Below are 22669 nucleotides of genomic sequence, written 5' to 3'. Positions count from 1 at the left end.
TAAACAACCGATCCCGCGGTAACATGCACATGCATACTGCGTAGGTCTTGCATTCGCAAACCCATGTGCAGGCCTCTCTTGCACTCGATTGCAAGCACGTGCGATAGAGCGAAAGAGAAAGAAAGAACGAGAACAAGAAAATGGGAAGGGATACAAGCAGAGTGGCGAGGGAGGAGAAGGGTGAGAGAGACAAAGAGAGAAAGAAGTGGGGATGAGAAGAAGGAGAAGAAAAAAGAAGACAGAGATACAAATAGCAAGTAGGAGAAATAAAAGTGAATTTCAAGGATACAATTTGAGAACGTCCGTGTCCATACGTCGTTTTCCAGCGCTGGGGGACGACATATTTATCGTCTATTAACGCAGCAGAGCCCTTCAGCAGCAAGTCCTTGAATCAGCTGAGCTCGATTGTCGTTTAGGAAGGGCCTCTGACTGCTACGGATTATTTACCACAGCAGAAACCCACGAAACGTATCGGTCTTTTCACCACTGTGATATAACACACTCTCTCTGTTTTCCTCGTACAGTTATTCAGCACCGAGAAAAAAAAACAAAGACACGCGCGCGTGATGGTCGCTAAGTCAGTCGTTGGATGTTCGGACGCTCGCCACGAAGGAAAACGACACGGGACGAATTCCGCGACGTCAGCGTTTAATGATGTTTTCTACGGATGAACAAACGTACGGTCTCTTGAACAGCAGCGATATACAAAAGGTCTTCCTCTTTTGTCCGTCCGGACCAAGTCAAAAACCTCGGGCTAGAGAATCATTTCACCATCACCAACGACGACCCGTTTTCAGAGACTCGTTACTTGTCGACACGTTTCTCGCGCACACAGAAAACAATTCTTTCCCCTAAACCTCCTCCGCCTCCACCACTACTGAACGCCTGTTCTCGTGCACCCCACTGTCAACTCACAGACTTCACTGCATCTGATTCCGTTTCTGCACTGCTCTCTTCCTTGCTGCTACCTCTGTCTCACGTTGTGCCAGTGAATGCGCGCGCACAATACAAAATCCCTGCTATGATCCAACGAATCACCGCTGGTTCTTTCGGTCAACCAATATTACTAGAATTAGACCGAATTCCATATAAACTACCTAATATTGCCTGCTATTTCATTTTCTAGAAAACTACGAAATTCAAATTCCATACCCAATAGATATATGTATGTGGTAATATTTTACAAAAGAAATATACTCAAATTTCAAAGAATATACATATTCCAGTACTTGTTTATATTTTATTATTTGATGCTTTATCTACGCGAATTACTTACTTTGTTGCGAAACATATATGAAACATTAAATTAATGTTGTATTCCGTAAATAAGACGATTACAATATACGTACAATATATAACCACTTACGTCATGAAGTATTTACGATTTTAAGATACGCAAAACATTTGTGATAAAATTATCGTATATGAAAATAAGTACAAGATGATTATGGATAAATTTGAATATGAATTGATTAATGTTTAATTTTAAAAATACATAAAAAAATCACTAGTCCCTGGTAACACTGTGAAATAGTATACATCAATGACATATATCTGGAATTTGAATTTAAATACATTATGAGAATTCTGATATTTATATAAATAATAATAAGATATAAACGATACACAAAATATTTATAAATATCCTATAAATACCTTTTTTAACCAACGATATAAAATCCAATATCTATTAAATTTTAAGAAATCTGACATTTGAAATTAACCCTTCACACACATATTATGATGAATTAAATGAGCGCGTATACGAATAAAATTATGAGGAAATAGTTCAATTACACAGCAATTATTCTTCTAATAGACAAACAAATTGCGAGGACGGTTCGACAAGTCGAATGTGGCACAATTCGCCTTTTACTTGGACGTTTAATAACGTTGAAACAAAAGACATATCTACAACGAGAATATTAACATATACATAACATATATACATATATCGCATATGGTATTATAATATTTAGTAATTCGATAAAGTTATTCTAACAAATTGATTTATTTAAAAAATGTATAAAAATTACGAATATAAAATTTTGTCTAATGTACAAAAGAAAAATGTGTGAAGTAAATACTATACCAAAGTTCAATAATAAAAATATACAAAAATTTGAGTTTGTTAAAATATTAATACGTTACATTTTAGTTATTTCATGTTCTTAAAGTTATTTCAAAAATATGATAATTAATAATATACAAAATTTGTTCGATTATTGTTCATTGATACAATTCATTCAATACATTGAAGATATAGAAAATACTAGTTCTGCTGCTTCAAATATAAGTACTCTACATAAGTAATATGCACTAAATTCATTCTACTAAATTGTTACAAATTTATTGCACCTCTTTTCTTACTTTGTTCAGGTCTACCTTGTTGCATGCATACGTCTTAAACTCTAATAATTATAGCAATAATGCATCGGAGTTAGTAAAAATATGTATGAAATATGAATAATATTATACATATTGATCGAAAGGAACTTAATACTGCCAAATGTAGATTAATCCTTTTTGTATGATAATAATAAATAATATTGAAATACCCATGTTCACTATCATATAGCTACCATTAAAATGCACGTTTACAAATGTTAGTTATGGATAAATGCCCAATATTGATATGTTCTATGAAACGACGGAATAGATTATTTATCGTTAACGAAAGTAGGTAATGTGAATTGTTCGATAGAAGATATTTAGATATTTAGATTTAAGATGGAATGTTTTATAAAATAACGATACCTATGTATTATTCTAATTTGATAACGTACAAAGACGAACATGAAGAAAATCTAGAGATAAAATGGCTCGCTATTCATTTCGCTTAGAAGTAATAGTTGTTAAGTATATAAAATATTAAGTAAATGTACCATAGAAAAAGTAAAGCTTAAAAAATATTTTTCATAATAAATAATTAATTTTGGCATTAAAAGATTACTTGTCAGAGTATTATCAGTCCTTGCATTCTCTATAAATATCGGAAGTCCTTAATTCATATTTATAATTTTTCATGCTAAGTTTAAGTACAAAATTGCGTTGACTGGTCGGTTACCACTGTTCTACTTCTTATAAAAAATGTGTACTACTTATTCTAATGCTGCTTTTCGTGCGAATGCTGTCAAAGACAACGTTTCATTAGGATCAGTAGATAAACGTGAAAATTCAATTTCTTCGCTAATACTATTTTCTGAAAGAAAATTAAATTCACACCAAATTGAGAATACGGTACAATAAATAATTAATAAAGAGATATAGAAACATATACAGGAAGTATAGTTACCGGATGGTTCAATAGGCCACTGTTTATGCGATGGTGCATATAAACACAATAATGCTATAATGTAAATATTCCACATCCCATATACACCAGTGAAAAATGCTGATGTCATTTCCAAATGTAATTCTTCATCCCATTTCCACTGCCCTTCCGCAACCTATATTATGAGTATAATGACATCATTCCTCACTGCGCTAATTTATTTCTCCTTCACACATTAAATTGTTAATATTAACGCAATATTTACAAACACAATATTGAAATAAATACCTGGCCAAGAATAAAACCAACAACCGTTAATGATGCACACAATAGCGTAGCAATCATCAAAAATTTAAATCGATATATTACACCTTCATAGTGTAAACGTCGTGCCGAACTCATACTAGGTAATGCAGCTCGTTTTGCACTAATATTCATGAATACTTTCCATATCATATAAGCCAAGAATATTAAGTACACGCCAGCGGAAACTCCAGCTAAGATTATAAAAGATAACTATTTATTGTATACGTCAAGGAATACAAACTGTTCGGACACAGAAAGAAGATTTTCAGTGCAAAAGGATACAGCAAATTTAGTTCCAAGATCTGTAACCCAAATTGAGTAGAATGGATTTCGTAATTGCACCCCACGTTCACACATATCAAATACAAACAATGACAGACATCCAATGCCTACTGCAGAAAGATGACGCCAGTAACATTTTAGAGAATTTCTTTGTTCACCTTCCTAATTAGAAAACAATAAAAAATTACATTTTCACGACAAAACAATCAAATAAAATATTATGACAGACTTACCTGTATCTGTAGGTGATAGAAGATGATGCATAAACAGAAAGAATTCATTAGTATGTAAAAAGCCAAATTATTTTCATATATTTTATGTACATACCATAAGATGTTCTCCAGCAAACACAAGCCAAAAAGATAAAAGAATTGCATAGAACACTCCCTGTCTAATATCACCCAATAAAAGCATAAATGGCATATCATAGGCAAGTGTTAAATATTCCAGAGGCACTAAAAGAATTACATTCAAACATAAGTATATAGTCAATTCTTATATAACAGAAATAAAACTATACAACTTACTGTTTAAAAATGACAAAGCTATGCCCAATGCTAAAAGTAAGTACTCCAACAAAGCTGGTGATCTGGAAAGCATATGTACTCGTCTCCAGTACCAAGTAAGAACACACAAGACGATTGGAAAGTAAATAGTTTTTAAACTGACCCACACTTTTGTAAATCCACCATTTTGATTGATAGCCTGAAATATAAAAATGCTAACTTAATACTTCAAAACTTTATATATGTAAAAATTAAATTTGAAATGTTACATATTTACTGTGAACCATAAATCAGTTATATGTCCCAAACCCTGATTAATATTTTTATCAGTATCAGCAGGAAGACGAATATTTAGAAGATAATAATCATGAAACAGAGATCCAAGTTCAAACAATGGTACCACACTACAGTTGTAATTATACTGCTCCATTGCCTGTGCAAAATAACTATATCAATAAATATATATCTACTTTAATTAATATGATTATAACTGCTATTTTATATATTTACATCATCAATACTACAATCTAGCATTCTTTCTACCACAGAGGCTGCATATGGTTTCCAAGCATCATCTGGATCTCCTTTGTTCCTATAAGCAAGTCTTGCATCCAATGTTATCTTAGTCCTAGGAGCTACAAGAAATAACAGTTAATATACATAACTGATATCTACTAATAGATATATATTTTTTGATAGATCACCAATTTCTATCTGACTGTGATAAACAATATCCACTTGCAAAACACCTATTAAGTTTTGTTGCCATCTAGAATAATCAAGTTGCATGCTACTTCGAGGTACAGGCATCTGTAAAATAAATAATAAATATTTAAATATGATTTGTATTTCTTGATATAACTTAATTTCAAACACATACCTGAAATGTATAAACAACCTGATATGCTTGATGGTGACTGTCAAAGCTAAACCGATTCATATCAACAGGAGTACATGATCCTTTTCCCCTTGAATAAAACCATTTTCCTCCTCCTGGTTCAGATCCATTTATACGAATATCCTTGCAAGGTGTACCAAGCACATTCTGGCTACTAGCTGGAGTTGGAGCTAAAATATTATATATAAGTTAATAGATTTATAAATAGCCATTTGTAGTAACCAATTTCATTAATTGGAATGATTAGTAAATAAATTCATCACTTTTATTCAATACAATTTTCGTTACAAAGAATAGATAAATTCTATAATTATCCTCAATAATATTTTAAAAAGTAAATATACAACTATTTATTTACAAATGATCTGGTATCTTCTTAATACATTTAAAATCAAACTTAGCACTTAACTATAGTCAGAATTGTAACAATTGTAACAAAAATGTTTGACGTTTCTTAACTTACCAATAAGCCCGCCTATTAGAAAACAAACTATTTGCGCGATAACGAGTAATATTACAAGTACCGAAAGCTTTCTACCGCTTAAATTTTCTATGATTGTTCCCTGCATTTTTTAAATACAATTATTTACTGTACTTGTTTATAATATCATCTGTTCAAAATACAAAGTCACCAAAATGACGCACAAGGAGACGCGTTTGTTCGGAAAGTATGTGAAGAGCAGTTTAACGTGCTTTTCGAGTAGCTTCGCTTTTCAAAATGGAAGCTGTGACATACCAATATTTAGAGAAATTCTTATGAAAATCTCTAAAAAGATCCTATGAACCAATCATCTTATATTCAATGTTGCCAACGATCATTGCAGAGATTTACAAAGTATAGGAATATTGCAACAATTTTCAGTTCCTATCAATAAAATTTTGAATATACCCGAAACTATTAAACATTATCGAACGCAATATAGTACATCGATTTTTTTTTATTAAGAAATCGATAACAAAACTTGTCGATCAAATATTTGCGAATGATTCGAGTAGTCTGAGATGCATTACATACTGCATCTCTAATCACTATTAGAAAATGCGTGACGTAGCGATGGATGCGAATGGAAATGGGAAGCGTGATCTTCCCCGAATAGTTCTACAGCAACGAATTATGAGTACCGAAGTGAGTAAATGCTTTGTCAACTAAGTGCGAAAATCCTGCCAAAAATAAGTAACAATTATCGGCGTGGATCAAGTTGTCTCTAACCTTTTTGACAGAAGCCTATACTACTTAATGCCTGGATTATCACAATCTGTTTATCAAATCAAACGATACGTGAATAACGTCTCATATCCTTTTCTGAATAATAATCGTTGAAATTAATATACATAAAATGGTACATACAATACTTGTAATTGATATTTTATTGAAGTAAAAAGAATGCTAACATTTAAATAGTAACAATTTTGCATGTCCTTTTTTTTATTTTTATGTTTAGGAAACATCTAAATCTACGGATTTGGACTTTGTTTATGACGATGCGGATAAGCATGCCAATGAAATTGCTGAATTGTACAGCTATTCAGAACAGTCTGAATTACATGTTAACCTCACAGTGAGTATAGACGTCCTCATAATACTCTATGAAATACTAACACAACACGGATATGTTTATCCCTAGGCATTTGAAGAGCAAATGGAATTATATAAATTAAGACCATGGTGGCAAAATTTATCAGAGGCACAACAGAAATCTGTAATTTACAAATTATTAGATCAGTTAGAGGTTTCTAACAAACAATTAAGAATGAAGGCAGCAAGGTGCATCTTGTATTTAGCTCAAGGTTGTTGGGCTGAAGTGCAGTCTGATGAAGAGCAACGAGAATGGACCAGAACAAATGTTATGTTATTATATGAGGCTGGAATTTTTCCAGCATTTGTTGAACTTCTTAATATTGAAATTACGTATGTTGCTTCTTTATCATAAAAGAGTTTTATGTATCAGTAATTTTTTATAACTAAAATTTTTTATTCTTAGGAATAGTAGGAGAACTGCATCTGCAATGAGGAAAATATCTGTTAGTCTTGATGATTCCACTGATTTAAGAGTAATTTTGTCTGTTTTGTATATTATAACAGAGGTGATGAGGGAAGAAATGAAAAATTTAGAACATAGTATTTATAAGAATAATGTTGAATCTTTCAAAGAAGATTTAATAAATCCATATGGCGAAGAGTTGCTTATAGTTAAACTTCTTGGCATGGTGACATACTTCTGTAGTGGAGCAGCTCCACATTTTCCAATGAAAAAAGTTCTTTTGTTGCTGTGGAAATTGATCTTGGTATCATTGGGTGGTATTGATACACTAAGGGAGTTAAAAAAACAGTATCGCGATGAAGTTGGTCTAGATACACAACAAGAAGATACTTTAGAAGTTGCAAAAACTATGAGAGCTAGTTCTCCTCCTGTCAGTGCTGCAGATTTGATTGAAACGCAAAATCAAAAAAAGAATCATAGATCTTATCGACGAGTATGCTATATTTTTGTGTAAAATATTATTAAAAATTTCTATTTAATAAATTATTATTTGATAATTCATGTTTTCAGTTTCTAATGAAACAAAGTTCATTGGATGAACCAGGTTTGGGAATGGAATATGAAGGTGCAGAAGTGGGAAACAATACTACGAACAATGAAGGTGAAGGAGAAGCTAATGTATTTATGAACCAAACTGTTTTGACTCAGTTACGAACTTACTGTCAAAATGAGAACAATCAGCCTCCAATAAGGCCTGATACCCCACAACTTACTAAGGGAAAAAGTAATATTTTTATAAATACATTTCACTTTCACGAAGCGAAAGAATGAAAGAGATATTTCCTTAAAAATATGACATTATTTATTCAAAGTAATATATTTTTCATAGGTTTACCATGGACACCAAAGGTGAGACAAAAGGATGTCGACACATTTCTTGAAGCATCAAGATTAAAATTTGTTGGTTACAATTTGGAAGGAGACAGACAAAGTTTGGCAGGTTTACCACAACCAATACTTGAAGGTGTTAATACACTTAAAAGAGTAAGTTAAATTATCATACATTCTGTACTTATAAATTTGGAGAAATAAAATGTATATCTTTATATTTTTAGCATATGTATACATCTTTAGCTGAAATCCAAATCCAAAAAGAGGAACAAATGCTTAGAAATCCTATAAGCACTCCAAGGTTTCCAATTCGTCAGACACCAACAGAAATTGTATATCATGCTATATTACCATTTGTACCGCAATATATGATTGCACTATTAAAGATTTTATTGGCTGCTGCACCCACCAGTAAAGCTAAGACAGATAGTACCAATATTATGGCTGATGTCTTGCCAGGACAAATGCCGTAAGTTTATAAACTATCTATGTGGAAAATGTATACTTTAAAGATTTTTTAATGTATAAAATGTCTTTATTTCTTACAGCATGACTGTTTTTCAGTCTATGAAACTTGGTATTGATGTAAGCAGACATAAAGAAATCATTGTTAAAGCAGTATCTGCAATACTGCTTCTTCTGTTAAAACATTTTAAACTAAATCACATATATCAGTTTGAATTCATGTCACAACATTTAGTATTTGCTAATTGCATACCACTTGTTTTAAAATTTTTAAATCAGAATATTCTAGCTTATATAGAGGCTAAAAATGTGTAAGTTCCATTTACAAATGCAAGTCAATCATTAATGCAAGTGTACTTAATAAGTGCGCTTTTCTCTACAGTATTCCCATCTTGGATTTTCCTATGTGTGTTATTGGAGAACAACCAGATGTGTCCCTAGATAATCTTGAAACTGGGGATAATCTACCATATTCATGGAGAAACGTTTTTTCGTGCATTAATTTATTACGTATTCTTAATAAACTTACAAAATGGAAACATAGTAGAATTATGGTATGTATTATTTTTAATTGTTATACTTGTTTATTTACTATGATTGTTTTAATTTTATCTGTCTTTATAGATGTTAGTCGTTTTTAAATCAGCACCTATATTAAAACGTACATTAAAAGTCAGACATGCAATGATGCAATTATATGTCTTAAAATTACTAAAAATGCAAACTAGGTACTTAGGGCGACAATGGCGGAAAACTAATATGAAAACAATCAGTGCAATATATGCAAAAGTTAGACATCGTTTAAATGATGATTGGGCTTATGGCAATGGTAATGTATTCTAGATAATGTTTAATATCATTTTAATATAGAATTTGTATATTTAAAAGCAAAATATAAATAATTTATTTTATTCTTTATTAATTAGATCTAGAAGCACGACCTTGGGATTTCCAAGTAGACGAGTGCGTATTACGTTCTTGCGTTGATCGATTCAATAACCTACGATACACTAATATTCCTAAGGACAAAGATATGGAACCTGTTGATAATTCTGTTACATCAGTACTCGGGGTAAATATGGAATTAAGCGATGAATTTAAACAACATTATGAATTATGGTTACAACAAGAAGTATTTCAAAGAAGTATTAATTGGGACGAATTATTGGATCCTGAAGGGTGTGAGATTTAAATTTTTAATAAGTGTAATATAATATATATACATATATAATATTAAAATCGTATTTTCGTCAATCATAGACCTGGATCAAATTTTGACGTTTTTATAAATTATATACTATTGTGAAGTGTTCAGAAAAGACATTGCCATATCGATGCATTGGAAACTGAATTTGGTTTGTATACATTGATCAGTGAGTAACCCTAATCTAATGGACGTTTAAAAAAGAGACTAGTGATTTTTTAAGGATGGTTTACAAGATAATGTGTAATTTTTTTACATTTATTTGTGTGTATTTAATTCAATGTGTATTACTTGTAGCAATATTTTATTATTACTATTATAGTTGTAAGAGAATATATATAATAATCATAAAGAAGTAGGGTAACTTTATTCAAATATATGGTTCATACCGTTCGCATTCATATTATATAAGTTTCTGTAAATTAAAATGTTAATTTCCAATAATGTAACAAACTGCGAATCGTATACCAGCTGGAACTTCCTGTATTTTATATAATTTTTATATGTACTCTATTTCATTGTGACTCGTCATTGCCTAGCAATACTATTCATCATGATACGGTATTTACAAACATATAAATGTTAACATGTATAATGTATTAATTTAATTTTAAATTGCATTTTTTCTTAAAAATTTACTAATTTTGTAAATTATATATGTTTTGTTCCTTATTAAATGTAATGAGTGTTTGACCTGTGTGTTACGTGTAGGTGATCTCTTTATATGAGAGAGAGAGAGAAAGAGCTGAATAGCAAAATCACTTGTATATAAATTCATGATGCAAAACTGTATGAAGCGCTCCTATGGTGCTTTCGTCTTATAGCATTATTTCATTTGATAGATAAATATTTAAAATGTAGAGTATATAAATTATAGACTGAATATTCAACTTTCTCTTACTTATTTATTGTAATGTATATTTAAACAATTTCAATGCAAAGTACCACATAATTTATGTTATTTTATTTACTGTACAGGATATTTCATGTGATTGGCGTCATGTTTAAATCGTCAAGAGTAAAATAAAATTATGGTCTACATACAAGTTGTAATTTTTAAATGGTTAGAAAAGTTTTTAAAGAATTATTTACAAATTGCTAAATTTGTTGTATAAAAATATATATGTAATATATACATATAACATTATATATCTACTATAAATTGTTTCCTGGAATGATATATGTTTAAAAATGAAACAATCACATTTTATTCATAGGTACTTCTGATATAAATATTAGCCATATGTTTGAAGTCTTTCAAATACGTATAGTAATATCTGCACACTCTTTAACTAGTAGAATATATTTTACACTTAAAGGGTGCTTCAAAAAATAGATAAATTCAACTTCTTAATAAATTAAATGCATAAATTAGTTACAATGTGTGTATAAAATTTCGGAAATCACCGTACACACTTTAATGTACGATATGTGGAATGATTACAGATGATGATTTGTGGTATAGTTTTTTGCGATCTGTATAGTATATGTATATATTTTACAGTACTAATGTTACAAAAATGTTAGTGTCTCGCCCATTTGTACGAACCGTAATAGTTGAAGTTATTTGTTTTCGCCATTTCATCGGCTTCTTTAGGTCCTCGTGAACCATAACTAAATTTGAAGGGTATACGTTATTAGTTAGAAAAATAAAAAACAAAATTACTGTTTTGATTGACAGAAAGACTAAATTACCTATATGGAACTGGTTTGATCTTTTCATTTTCTATTCGATGAAGCAGAGGCGTGAAAATTCTCCACGCTTCCGAAAGTTCATCGTTACGTACAAAATGCATTTGCGAGCCGCAAAATACGTCCAAAATTAATCGTTCATACGCGTCCGGTAGTTTTAGGCCCTACATAATCACACGTATTAATAGAAACATCTCTAAAGTTTCTATATACACACAAACATAATAAATAGGGAATCCTTGAACCTACCTTGTACCTGTAACCATACGTAAGGTCTAATTCCGTTTCCTCCATGTCGAACGCGATACCAGGCGATTTCGTCATCATTTTAATATACAACGCTTCACCTGGTTGTACTCTAATTACCAATTCATTCCTCTTCGCTTTTCCATCGAATATATCACCAGATACATCCTGATATTGTATTCTAACTTCTGCTTTTCGTTCATTTAACGCTAATCATAAATATACCACCACATTAAAAAAATTGATCATATATTAAAAAATCAATCATTTTTTTTATAAATATGCTTATATCATTTTACCTTTCCCACACTTGAGGATAAACGGAACACCGTCCCATCGTTCGTTATTAATTCTTAACACGGCGAGAGCGAATGTGGGAGTATTAGAACCAGCCGGTACAGTTGAATCATCCAAATAACCAAGTCGAGCATCGGGATCAGTCGATTCAGGATTACCAACGTATTGACCTAGCACAACATTCTCCAATTCCAAAGACTTTATGCACTTCAGCACTTTTACCTTCTCGTCTCGGATGTCATCTGGATGACAAGACACCGGCTTCTCCATCGCAACCAACGATAGGATTTGCAACAAATGATTTTGCATGACATCCCTAATGATACCGAATTCATCGAAGTAACCGCCTCTTCCTTGTGTACCAAACGGTTCTTTAAATGTAATTTGTACAGAAGCAATGTTATCCTTGTTCCAGGTTGGACCAAATATTCGATTACCAAATCTCAGAGTCATCAGATTTTGAACCATTTCTTTGCCTAGATAATGGTCGATACGGTAAATCTGATCTTCTCTAAATAACGACGCTAGGTGATCGGATAGATATTGTGACGTAACTGTGTCACGACCAAACGGTTTCTCTATAATCACTCTGGTCCAGCCTCTTTAAAAGAAAAGAAATGCATATATATTTTATATGACGTCGATTTTAGTATAAATTGTAAAGTAATTGTGAAATATATGCAACTCACTTGTCACTCATGCAAACGTTCCTAATATGTATGGTTACGCTTTCAAAAACGCTCGGCGGCAAGGCCAGGTAGAACAGTCTGTGAGTGATTTGATAGTTTTGTTCGTATTTTTTCAGCTCATTGTTCAGCACTTCAAATCCTTTCTGTGAATCGTACGTACCAGCGACATAGTGATTCAGTTTCCAAAACTCCTCGTATTTTTCCTGCTCATCTGGTTTCACTTTCATGTATGGATGACACTTTTCTCTTAATTGATCTACAGTCAGGTTTGTGCGCGCGTAACCGAAGAATGTGGTAGGTTTTGGTAAAAGATTGTCTCTGAACAGCCACCATAGCGTTGGGTAGATTTTTTTCCTCGCTAAATCACCCTAAATTTAGCATAAAATTTCTCGGTTAGTCTTTTTTGGTGTAAATAACTTAACTAAAAATAACTTAAAATCTATATATTATTACTTGGATTTACTAGTTATCTTTTTTATCATAATTTTTTTTAACTAATATTCATATTATTATTTCTATATTTAGAAAGAAAAATTCTACTTACAGAAGCTCCAAGGGTAACAAACACGTGAGGGTACAACCTATCGAAATGGATACCCTCAAGATGATCCATTTCATCCGATTTCAATGATTGCCTGATGAAGCGCAGGCTTTCCTCTGTGGACATTTCTGTAAAACAGAAGAGATCGTCGTACAGAGAACTTGCGTTACTGACAAATTAATTTAAAAATAGCTATTAGTATCATGGAGCTGGTACGCGTCAAAATTGATTTGAACTTTTCACGATTCGAAATATATTTTTGCTGGAATATCACGCGTAATTAAGCGTATTCGTTGTTAAGTTGAATATTTAATGGAATATTCAATTTCATTTCGCAAAAAGAAAGAAAAATTGAAAAATTGAAAAATTAAGGATTTAAGAAGGACAAATTAAAAGGAAGGGATATGAGATACTATGAAATTGGACGCATCAAAGTCATTTTAAAGTCACTGAAACTTGAAATACTTGTTGTCGCGAGTTCAAAGAGCGGAACTAATTAAATACACGTGTAGATAAAATAACGAAACTTAGTCGAACTCAAATTACAAAGGTGAAATTTTATATTTAGTTAAGATTTTATCGTTGAGTTCGAAGCTTAAGAAGATGATTTATTTGAAAGCAATATTTGCTTTCTTTTAAATCAAAGATTTAACTATATATAGCTTTGTAATCAGTCAACATAGTTCTCTTAATTAAACACTTTTATCTAACGAAATTAAAATTGTACGGAAGCTTGCAAGATTCTGATATTGATAAATATTGATAATGATTGGGTAATAATCTAATCACAACGGAAAAGATATAATAAAATATATAGAAAATTGTAATTATATTTTTTAATTTCATAATACTAATATAATATAATATAATAATAATATTTTAATATAATAATAATATAATAATAATATTTCTTTTTATTTAATAATTTTTTTTAATTTTATTATTCGATCGTATATTGAAATTAAAACGAACGAATAAAAGGATAACATCATTGATTAAAACTTATGTGTTAGTACAGTACCATGGAATACCTAAACATGCAAAATGTATGCCGAACATATGTATTTAAAAATATACGTTTATTATTCAAATTAACTTCCACAAATCTTACGTAACGACAATAAAGTTGACCATAACGTGAAACATTTTTTTATCCAGCACACAATATAAAAACGCGCGAACATGGCATCGAATAAAAGTAAAAAATATCGGTAAAAAGTCAAAAAGTAATTTAAAAAAAAGAGCTATCACCTTCAATAATACGTATCAGCTTTCGAATTCAAGATATGCGACTTATATAATATTATTAATATTCTATATAATGTAAGTAGACATTCGACTCAAGGGCTCCAATTTGAAGCACAATTTGCGGCCACAATTTTATGTACAATTAAACAAATCAATTGATTTATTGATTATTTATAAACAACAGCATTGAGATCTCAGTCAAATTAAGAAATTTCAATTCTTCGATAATATAAAATTTTCTGTCTTAAGCGTTTCTTTTTTAATAAATGTACAGTCCAATATATTTACTTTCCTTATCGCTTATCCATGGTTAATATATTCTTTTCTACGAGCCATATTTCGACACACCTCTAAAAATGCACCGATAACAAAAAATGGAAGAAAATAATCCTTATAAGCACTTTAATAAAACTTACTCATCATTTTGACGAAAAATTCCTTAATAAAACTTTGTGCAGAAAATCAAAATTTTCCCGGAAACGTAACCCGAGTAGAAGTAAAAAAGAACGTCCAAAGCTCACCGTGCGCTTCAACTGTTTAACTCGAACTAATCGTCACGATACTCACGATCGACACTGTCACTATTTTACAGCCTCGGAAAGATGCAAGGTTTCGAAGTAGGAACGTACCTGGACGCCGGCCGAAGATAATTGCGGATTAAGCTCCATAAAGCAATGAAGTATCTCAAATTCTTTGTATTTTCTTATTCCTTTCTATCGAGCTAACAATAGAAAGAATATAATATTTATGGTCATACCACAAATTAAACTCTTTATTTCTTTACGATGTTTACATTGAACAATACCTTTACGAAAAGCATTATGTTCTGTAATTTCTTACTCTTTTGTATTATCTTTTCTTTTATTCTTACTGTAAATTTATTTTAACAGTTTTGTATTGTACGCATAAGAAAATGGTAAAAAAAATAAATGGTTAATTATAACGAAAACGTAATTTCTTATCTGTTTTCACATGTAACTGTAACGGATAAGTACAAATATAAATCATAATGAAATTGCCACATATCATATCGATGTGCGATTACATAATTATAATATTACCGTTTTTTTTATTACAGTAAATTTCCAATTTTTTCCTTTTAGCTCGCAAATCAAAATTCATGTTATCATAAGCTTATTTCATTCGATATCTTCGATATATGTACAATTAATAAATTAAATATATAATTTTATCTACTTTTAATAACAATTGGTTATTAATTAACTTAGTCTTAATGGTACATTTACGAACTTCCTTCAAATGATAGTTACGAAAACATGTTAGGGACTGAATTAAAAAGCAAGGAACATTCGTTATTTAAGAGTCCTGAGAATACCTAATATTACCTGCGGCGGTGCGTAGTAGAGACTACGAGTAGAAATCAAGGACATGATAATGTGAAAAGTAATAGCTACAATTAATCATTCAATATCGAACTAGCTATTCATTATTGAATGTCAAAGTACTTTTTATCAATAATACACATATTTTATTAATAATAAACAGTAACTATTGGTATGTTATGTTGATCATTGTTACAATACGACTTGATGCATTATCAGGTGTAATTCTTATGTAGTAACTTGAGTACACACATCTTCGATCATTTCTATATTTTTTTGTTATTTACTTCGTTTTTCAGGTAAACTTATATAAAAAGATTGTTTACGTCAATAAAGTTATGTCACGATCAACATACCTTCCATGACATCAATTTACTGTGAAAGCGTGTATGTATGTGCTATACATGCATATGACACATAAAATGGCCACGTGTGAATCTCGTAAGAGCCAATGACTTTGCAACAAAAAGTGAGTCATAGTCATATCCTATGTGAGTTGGTTGACGTTTGCTCTTGGATAGTGTCAGAAATTCTGATAGTATTCATAGATAGATTTGTTAAACAAGATATATATCCTAGTACCGTTTTCATGACCAAGCTTTACAATTTACACACGTTCGATAATATGTTAAACAAATCAAAGCAACGACGTAAATTTAATCTTCGATTAATACACTGTGAGATAGATAACGTAGTCTGACATTCTCATTACTGTGAATACAAAGATTTTAATTAACATTTTATGTTAATTTAATAGAAATTGAACGTGTTTATGTATCTTTGGTGCATATAAATATTGTATAACCTCTAAGTACTATTGTAGTGAATGAAACGCATAATATCCGGACTAAAAAAAAAGCATGACTAAGAAATAAAAAACAAAATTACACTACGATCTTATACTGAAGTATAAGAATAATATATAGTACGTTATCGTGGAATTTTAATTTAAATTTATTGTTTTGAAATTTATAATTTCTATATAAATATCGTTTAATTACGTAAATATTACAAAAAAAATTTATTTATTTGTACTAGTATCCTTTTTCACCTTTTTTTATTATCATTGCATAAGATAGTGATCGATTTTATGGTATCGTAATTTACTTGTAGGTTAGGAAAATCACGATTTGTTGTTCTACTATAATCTTCGCTATAATTCACAAATAAGTTACGAAAAATGTTAAACAACAACATTCCGGATTTTTATTTAAAAATTTTGTAAAGTTGTAGTGGAATTCACTGTTCGATATTCTTTGCGTAAAGAATACTCCACATCTATGTTAATCTAAGTGCGCATAGCCTGATAAGTTTTTTCACGCATTTATCAACAGTAACGCGTGACGTAACACAAAAATCGCGCGATCCATATACGCAGTCTCATTGCTTCAAGCAGTTTAATTTTTTAAATCTTCGGACATTTATTCGCGAATCAATCCTCCTAATAATAGATCGAATAAATTTCTGGAAATCAATTTTTAATATATGATACATTTTTATATTTGCAATTCAGTTTCATAAATATACGATACATAAATACATTAGATAACTCAAAATGTATATTCGTATATTCATAATAGGCCGTACCATTTGATGCAACAATTTTCAATGTCAAATTGATGTTGTAGACCTACTTTTCATTCCATTTACAATGACTTGCAGGAATATAGAATGTCACACGCATAAAGGATGCAGTTTATTTTTAAATATTTGTTGCAATAACGCATGTTTAACGATAATAATATAAGACATATAAAACAGTAAAATCAACAATATGCTGTTTAGAACATACATATGTATGAATGGTTTACTGATAAATATATCAAGATAAACATAATATTAATATCGTTTTCTAATTATTTTTTATCAGAACGTGCTATGAGAAAAAAAATCTAATTGTATGATCCTGCAATGTAAATATACTACCCAAAAAAATAGTAACTTCAACGATTTCATAAAAATTATACTAGAAATATTACCAATATAATAAAACTTTAGAAATGAATTTAGTATTATTATTTGTTTAGTATTATTATTTTCGAACATATATACACATAAAGGAGAGGTGGCTAAAACTGTTCGACTTTAAAAACTGTACAGAGTAAGCAATGCATTAATCTCAATTTACAATATATAAATGAGTATATAAATGAGTGAAAAACTTACTTCTTACTTTTTCCATTGTAAACACAAGAAAATATAAAGAATGTAAAATAATAGAAAGTACAACTTCACAAGTATTCTGTTGCGTATTTCAGGAATTATTTGATGTATTTCGAGATGATTATAAAAGATTCACGAAATTAAGGTTACGCTGAAAAACATAATGCGGTGATTCACGCATGAACTGATCAACTGGCATTTGAAAATCCCGTTCGTAAACTTATTTCTTGCAGTACCCCGCCACCCTTAATTTGGGCCAATCTCGTGCTTTTCTTCCTTTCTCTTATTCTGTATATGAAGTTTACGCCTTCTTATATCAAACATTTGAAGAATAGAAATAAACATTTTATTTCTTAACTGTTAAGTATTATTAAGGTCTTTGGATATGATTTTTTATGATGTATATATATACTAACAATAATATATAATCTGTCCCACAATCATATGAATCATAGGTCTCGATACTTGCTAGGGAAAACCATCTGAAAATTGAGCCGTATCTACTCTTGAAAAATTAACATAAAAGATTGGCAAAGTCTACATTCTTACGAGAGAGAGAGAGATGAATACAGTATCTCTGTCTCTGTCTGAGATATTCATAACATGTCAAGCATGCGCAGAACGACAACCTTCTCCTGTCTTCCATGTTTATCTTTCACAGTTAGTCACGACTCAATCTTCAGACGATTTTCCCTAGGCTTTAGTATCGAGACTTATTAATATGATCGTGATCTGTCCAACAGGACGAGGCAGTAAACGTAAACAAAATCCGACATTAAACTTTCACTAGTCGGTAATCAATAGTTGCAATCGCAGCAATCAAATTTTATTTACACTTGCTCCTTCGTCTCATTGGAGAGATTGTATAATGTAGTAAATTTTAGTAAAACAAAATACATCCTGTACAATGTCATTTTGAAGTTAATTTATAATAATTATATATAGAATTGAAATTTTGTATGATGTAAATAACAATATAAATTATGGTGCTACTATTAGCAATTAATGTGTTATTATCAATTGACTATTGAGTTGATTCGTTAATCCTTGATAGTGGTAGGCGCCATCTGTTACGAAACGTTTTCCTTTTAAATAAATTGTGATATCAAAGGTATATTGTTAACTGAATGAAATAATTACTTAAAAATGTATTTTTAGAGAATTTTTGATATGTTATAATATCGTATAGGTTGATGTTAATAATAATTAGTGAATTCTATAAAAAATTCAACCTTAGATTTCTTAACCTCATATTTATAATCATTTGATAATTTTTCGTTTCTAGAAAATGAGACTAAGCTCGATATATTTGAGACATAAGCCAAGAGCGGCTCAAAATGTAAATAAAGTGCCGTTTTACGAAGTGATGCCTTTAGAATTAAAAAATAGAGTTTCTGGGGGCACAGTGAAAACTCTTGGTAAACATTATATTTCATAGTATAATGAAATCTTTTTATAACACTATTATAAATAATGCTTTTACGTATTTCAGAGGATAAATGTTTATATGAAATGACACTACTATTTGGATGTTGGAAAAAAGGTGATTTTGAAGATGGCACGTGCAACAATGAAGTAAAAAATTTGTATGAATGTTATAACAAATATATGAAAAGTGCTGCTGTAAACAAGGAACTACAAAGAATTGAAGTTCCTGCTCCTAATGCTAAAAATCTTACAAGTAAACAGATTACATACCTTTTACGTATGTATCCAACTATTTAATGATTTTAAATAAAATGTTAGAGTATTATATAAAAAATACTTTTATTGTCACCTGTATAAAATTCATGTTTTCACTATTATAATGGATATTATATATTAATATATTAGTAAATATATATAAATAATACACATATTAATTAATTTATATTTATAATAATTAATATATAATAAAAATAAACGATAATTAATTTGATTTATACTACAAAAGAGCTTCTGTACTAGTCTGTCTATTTGCCTGTGCTTGCAAACGTTTGACACTTAATCGTGTACAATAACCTATATATGGATAAAAGCAAAATGATTTTAACCAACTGTATTCAATTTATATTATAGCAGAAGATTACAATACGTACGGACTGGATGTTTTGTAGAAATAGATGTAGTTTCTTGTATGGTACTTAATTGATGTTCAATGCGTTTTAGCGCTTTATAATTTTCTACTTGGTCATCTCTGTAATAATAATATGTACAAATTAACGTAATAGCACAAAGAGTGAGAGTTATTTTTCTATACATCCATGTTGCTCTCACTAAGCTGTCCTAAATTAAGAAACAAAAATTAATTTCTTTATGTTTGCTGTTTAGTAGTATAAAAAAAATAATATTAATAATACTTTCATAAATCCAAATCTATATTACCTTATTGTCAATGGAATGATACACATTATCATAATATTGAACCAACATTCGTTCTGCAATAATGTTTAAACTTAGGATCATGAAGAGAGTGATTCTAGCATCCGCAGTTCTCTTAGAAGAACTAAACACTGCAGACAAAATACAACTGATTGTGTAAAACATAATGGACTGAAACCAAGAGACTTCTCCAACGATCCAATTTTGAAATGTGCGAACATATGAAAAGATTTGGAACAATAATTCTCTTTGATCTTTTGCTGATTCTCTATAATTAGTAATTTTAGACTATCATTGATAGAAATTTTATTTACTACGTGTAAAAAACTTTGATGTACTTACTTAAAATCTCTAACCAGGTTGTTAACACTTTCAGAAGAAGACTTTAATACAGAACCAAGTTCTTCTCCATGTGATAAAAGCTTGTTTTGCATTTGTAGACTCTGTTTTTGACTTTCAAGCATGTTTCCTTGTATTTCTGAAGCTTCTAACAATTGCTCCCTCATCTTAGAAGAAACTTGGTATAATCTGTAATAAAAGAAAATAATATAATTTTTCCAAAACATATTAGTGGTTAAACATAAGAGAACTTACTGTTTAATGGTACTGTCAGTTTCAGCTTGCCAAGCTTCATAATTTAAATAAAAACACATGTGTGTAGTATGCACATAAAATTCATTATACACACTAAATGCCCTATCTGACATATTATTAATGCACTTACTGTAAAATCAATGAATTATTTAATAAGTGTAATAAAGTCAATGTATATATATTAAAAAGTATAATAAATTTACCGGCGTTGATTTTCTACATCAATAAGATGACAATCATAAGTTTTATGTCCAGAGTCTTCTAAAAAACAATTTGTCAATTTTAAAGCAATAAGAGCATGCTCTCGATCGTTTAATTTATCACAACTAACTTTTATTGAATCGATAACAGTCTGCCAACAAATCCCATGTTGCGATAAGGAAGATTTTGCTATAAATAATACCAATAATAACATAATTTATATAATCAATTATAAGATTAAAAATGTGTTTTTATGTATAGGATTAAATAATATATACCTTTAATCATTTGGTACTGTTTCTCTCCTAATTCTTTCAATATTGCACTTCCATCAATTGCAAATAAGAAAGAAATAGGAAGGAACAAAAAAATGGTCACTTTATATTCCTTTAATATTTTTAACATTGTGCACGTTTTTCTCTTTAAAATTCAGTATTTGCTTCAACAGTACATCATGTATACTAAAATTATAAATATACATCTCAAACAAGTCTTAATTGCGCATTAATATTCTTTTGCATCAATTTGTGTAAATATATTTGACTGCTGTACTAGCATTTATATTAATCAGGTAGTCAAATGTTGAATAATAGTATACACATTTTTTAATGTACATACACCAAAGATAAATAAGAATTCACTTTGTAATATGCAGAATCTTTTTCTTAACAACTATAAAATTTAAAAAATATACTTTTCATTAAATTTTATATAGAAATTAAATATCAAAGAAAGCAAACATTTCTACTTGTAACGGTTGGAGGCGCTAAAACATTATGGCGCCTTTTTAAATTGTTTACCAAAATTTTAGTAATTTAACTGGTAAAATTGTATAAAATACTTATGTTATTTTTACTTTTCTCTTAACATAAACTGATCACGCTCCATGTTTTGCATTTTATTTAGATAGTGAATATTTGAGACTATGAAAGCTTAAAATTAGTGACACGTACTATACAAACCTGTAACATACACTATAATAGCGTTACCATCCTCGCTGAAAAGTGCCGGCACATAGAATATAGTACTGCCGGGTTAACTGACCGGAATTTTGCTCCTTTAAATGGCCATTGCTATCCCCACCAGTTCTTAAAACTACGTGAACTGAAATTCTAATGTTATGTACGCATATATGTAGAATAAACAAATATGTAAAGTTTCCACATTTCACTCATGCTTATTAGAGGAGAGAAATATTTAAGATTTCCTAGAAATATACCTTTTTCTATAATTGGCCAAATGAAAACTCTACTCGTGGCCAATTATCGGAGCATTATACCGTATTCAGTAACAGGACGCAATTCCTGATTTGCGCGCCACCTTGTAGACGATTTTATTATCAGTTTGAAATGTCGGTACATATTATCCATTCTGTTGCAATTTTAGATCATATATATATTTCTTAAATTTTAATATCAGATAGACATATATTTAACCATATAGATCATACAATTTTTTAAATTTAAAACATTGGTTTTACCAATGG

General features: G+C 30.1%; 6 protein-coding genes across 10 annotated transcripts in view; 2 read left to right on the top strand and 4 right to left on the bottom strand.

The window, feature by feature from the left end:
* Positions 1–960, bottom strand: part of LOC100643356 (ubiquitin-conjugating enzyme E2 H) — a 46116-nt gene extending 45156 nt beyond the window's left edge. For both annotated transcript variants that reach the window (XR_001099745.3, XM_012320379.3), the window contains exon 1: positions 290–960. Coding sequence is in view for 1 of the 2 variants with exons in the window: in XM_012320379.3 (XP_012175769.1) it covers positions 290–342 (53 nt within the window). In the remaining variant the exon portion in view is untranslated. The remainder of the gene's footprint in view (positions 1–289) is intronic.
* A 254-nt stretch (positions 961–1214) lies between these two features.
* Positions 1215–5978, bottom strand: LOC100643235 (protein wntless). The gene is made up of 12 exons (XM_003394002.3): positions 5730–5978; positions 5249–5436; positions 5073–5178; positions 4879–5003; positions 4646–4801; positions 4390–4567; positions 4190–4317; positions 4096–4101; positions 3863–4024; positions 3563–3790; positions 3296–3449; positions 1215–3202 (listed from the first exon to the last, which is right to left on the bottom strand). The coding sequence occupies exons 1-12, from the start codon at positions 5833–5835 to the stop codon at positions 3102–3104; spliced, it is 1638 nt and encodes a 545-aa protein (XP_003394050.1). The 5' UTR covers positions 5836–5978; the 3' UTR covers positions 1215–3101.
* A 180-nt stretch (positions 5979–6158) lies between these two features.
* Positions 6159–10698, top strand: LOC100642989 (striatin-interacting protein 1). Its single transcript, XM_003394000.4, has 12 exons — positions 6159–6392; positions 6709–6825; positions 6892–7175; positions 7249–7741; positions 7819–8032; positions 8138–8292; positions 8364–8608; positions 8688–8915; positions 8987–9158; positions 9229–9433; positions 9531–9783; positions 9865–10698. The coding sequence occupies exons 1-12, from the start codon at positions 6306–6308 to the stop codon at positions 9908–9910; spliced, it is 2499 nt and encodes an 832-aa protein (XP_003394048.1). The 5' UTR covers positions 6159–6305; the 3' UTR covers positions 9911–10698.
* LOC100648124 (glucose-6-phosphate 1-dehydrogenase) lies at positions 10694–18229 on the bottom strand. Of its 2 annotated transcripts, none has more exons than XM_012320376.3 (7): positions 18031–18229; positions 13277–13401; positions 12733–13100; positions 12046–12644; positions 11750–11955; positions 11504–11664; positions 10694–11422 (listed from the first exon to the last, which is right to left on the bottom strand). In XM_012320376.3, exons 1-7 carry the CDS (start codon positions 18044–18046, stop codon positions 11332–11334), a joined length of 1566 nt encoding a protein of 521 aa, XP_012175766.1. In that variant the 5' UTR covers positions 18047–18229; the 3' UTR covers positions 10694–11331. The 2 variants fall into 2 exon arrangements, with proteins under 2 accessions (XP_012175766.1, XP_012175767.1); XM_012320377.3 differs by lacking the exon at positions 18031–18229 and adding an exon at positions 14938–15110.
* LOC100643111 (coiled-coil-helix-coiled-coil-helix domain-containing protein 1) lies at positions 16301–19789 on the top strand. 2 transcript variants are annotated; one of them, XM_048412867.1, is made up of 3 exons: positions 16301–16333; positions 19313–19445; positions 19520–19789. In XM_048412867.1, exons 1-3 carry the CDS (start codon positions 16316–16318, stop codon positions 19750–19752), a joined length of 384 nt encoding a protein of 127 aa, XP_048268824.1. In that variant the 5' UTR covers positions 16301–16315; the 3' UTR covers positions 19753–19789. The 2 variants fall into 2 exon arrangements, with proteins under 2 accessions (XP_048268824.1, XP_012175765.1); XM_012320375.3 differs by lacking the exon at positions 16301–16333 and adding an exon at positions 18708–19138.
* Positions 19778–22599, bottom strand: LOC105667117. Of its 2 annotated transcripts, none has more exons than XM_012320370.3 (8): positions 22137–22599; positions 21462–21644; positions 21186–21372; positions 20983–21111; positions 20731–20916; positions 20392–20656; positions 20106–20292; positions 19778–20028 (listed from the first exon to the last, which is right to left on the bottom strand). In XM_012320370.3, exons 2-8 carry the CDS (start codon positions 21586–21588, stop codon positions 19952–19954), a joined length of 1158 nt encoding a protein of 385 aa, XP_012175760.1. In that variant the 5' UTR covers positions 21589–21644; positions 22137–22599; the 3' UTR covers positions 19778–19951. The 2 variants fall into 2 exon arrangements, with proteins under 2 accessions (XP_012175760.1, XP_012175762.1); XM_012320372.3 differs by having other exon boundaries at positions 22146–22598.
* Between the last annotated feature and the right edge of the window lie 70 nt (positions 22600–22669).

This window comes from Bombus terrestris, chromosome 2, assembly GCF_910591885.1.
Source record: "Bombus terrestris chromosome 2, iyBomTerr1.2, whole genome shotgun sequence".
Lineage (NCBI taxonomy): Eukaryota > Metazoa > Arthropoda > Insecta > Hymenoptera > Apidae > Bombus > Bombus terrestris.
The sequence above is the reverse complement of the archived record's forward strand: the minus strand, read 5'-3'. Positions and strand labels throughout refer to the sequence as shown.

Bases quoted from the DNA above. Each gene is read 5' to 3' on its own strand.
- LOC100643235 (XM_003394002.3), bottom strand. From the start codon at position 5,835: ATGCAGGGAACAATCATAGAAAATTTAAGCGGTAGAAAGCTTTCGGTA. The intron at 5,179-5,248 runs GTATGTGTTTGA...TTTATTTTACAG, and splicing joins AGGTTGTTTATACATTTCAG to ATGCCTGTACCTCGAAGTAG. The intron at 3,203-3,295 runs GTAACTATACTT...ATTTTCTTTCAG, and splicing joins GTGGCCTATTGAACCATCCG to AAAATAGTATTAGCGAAGAA.
- LOC100642989 (XM_003394000.4), top strand. From the start codon at position 6,306: ATGCGTGACGTAGCGATGGATGCGAATGGAAATGGGAAGCGTGATCTT. The intron at 8,916-8,986 runs GTAAGTTCCATT...TTTTCTCTACAG, and splicing joins TATATAGAGGCTAAAAATGT to TATTCCCATCTTGGATTTTC. The intron at 9,159-9,228 runs GTATGTATTATT...CTGTCTTTATAG, and splicing joins GGAAACATAGTAGAATTATG to ATGTTAGTCGTTTTTAAATC.
- LOC100643111 (XM_048412867.1), top strand. The intron at 19,446-19,519 runs GTAAACATTATA...TACGTATTTCAG, and splicing joins GGGCACAGTGAAAACTCTTG to AGGATAAATGTTTATATGAA.
- LOC100648124 (XM_012320376.3), bottom strand. The intron at 11,956-12,045 runs GTAAAATGATAT...ATTTATGATTAG, and splicing joins TATCCTCAAGTGTGGGAAAG to CGTTAAATGAACGAAAAGCA. The intron at 11,665-11,749 runs GTAGGTTCAAGG...GTGATTATGTAG, and splicing joins CGTATGGTTACAGGTACAAG to GGCCTAAAACTACCGGACGC.
- LOC105667117 (XM_012320370.3), bottom strand. From the start codon at position 21,588: ATGTTAAAAATATTAAAGGAATATAAAGTGACCATTTTTTTGTTCCTT. The intron at 20,657-20,730 runs GTAAGTACATCA...TACTAATTATAG, and splicing joins AACCTGGTTAGAGATTTTAA to AGAATCAGCAAAAGATCAAA. The intron at 20,029-20,105 runs GTACGTATTGTA...ATCCATATATAG, and splicing joins TTCTACAAAACATCCAGTCC to GTTATTGTACACGATTAAGT.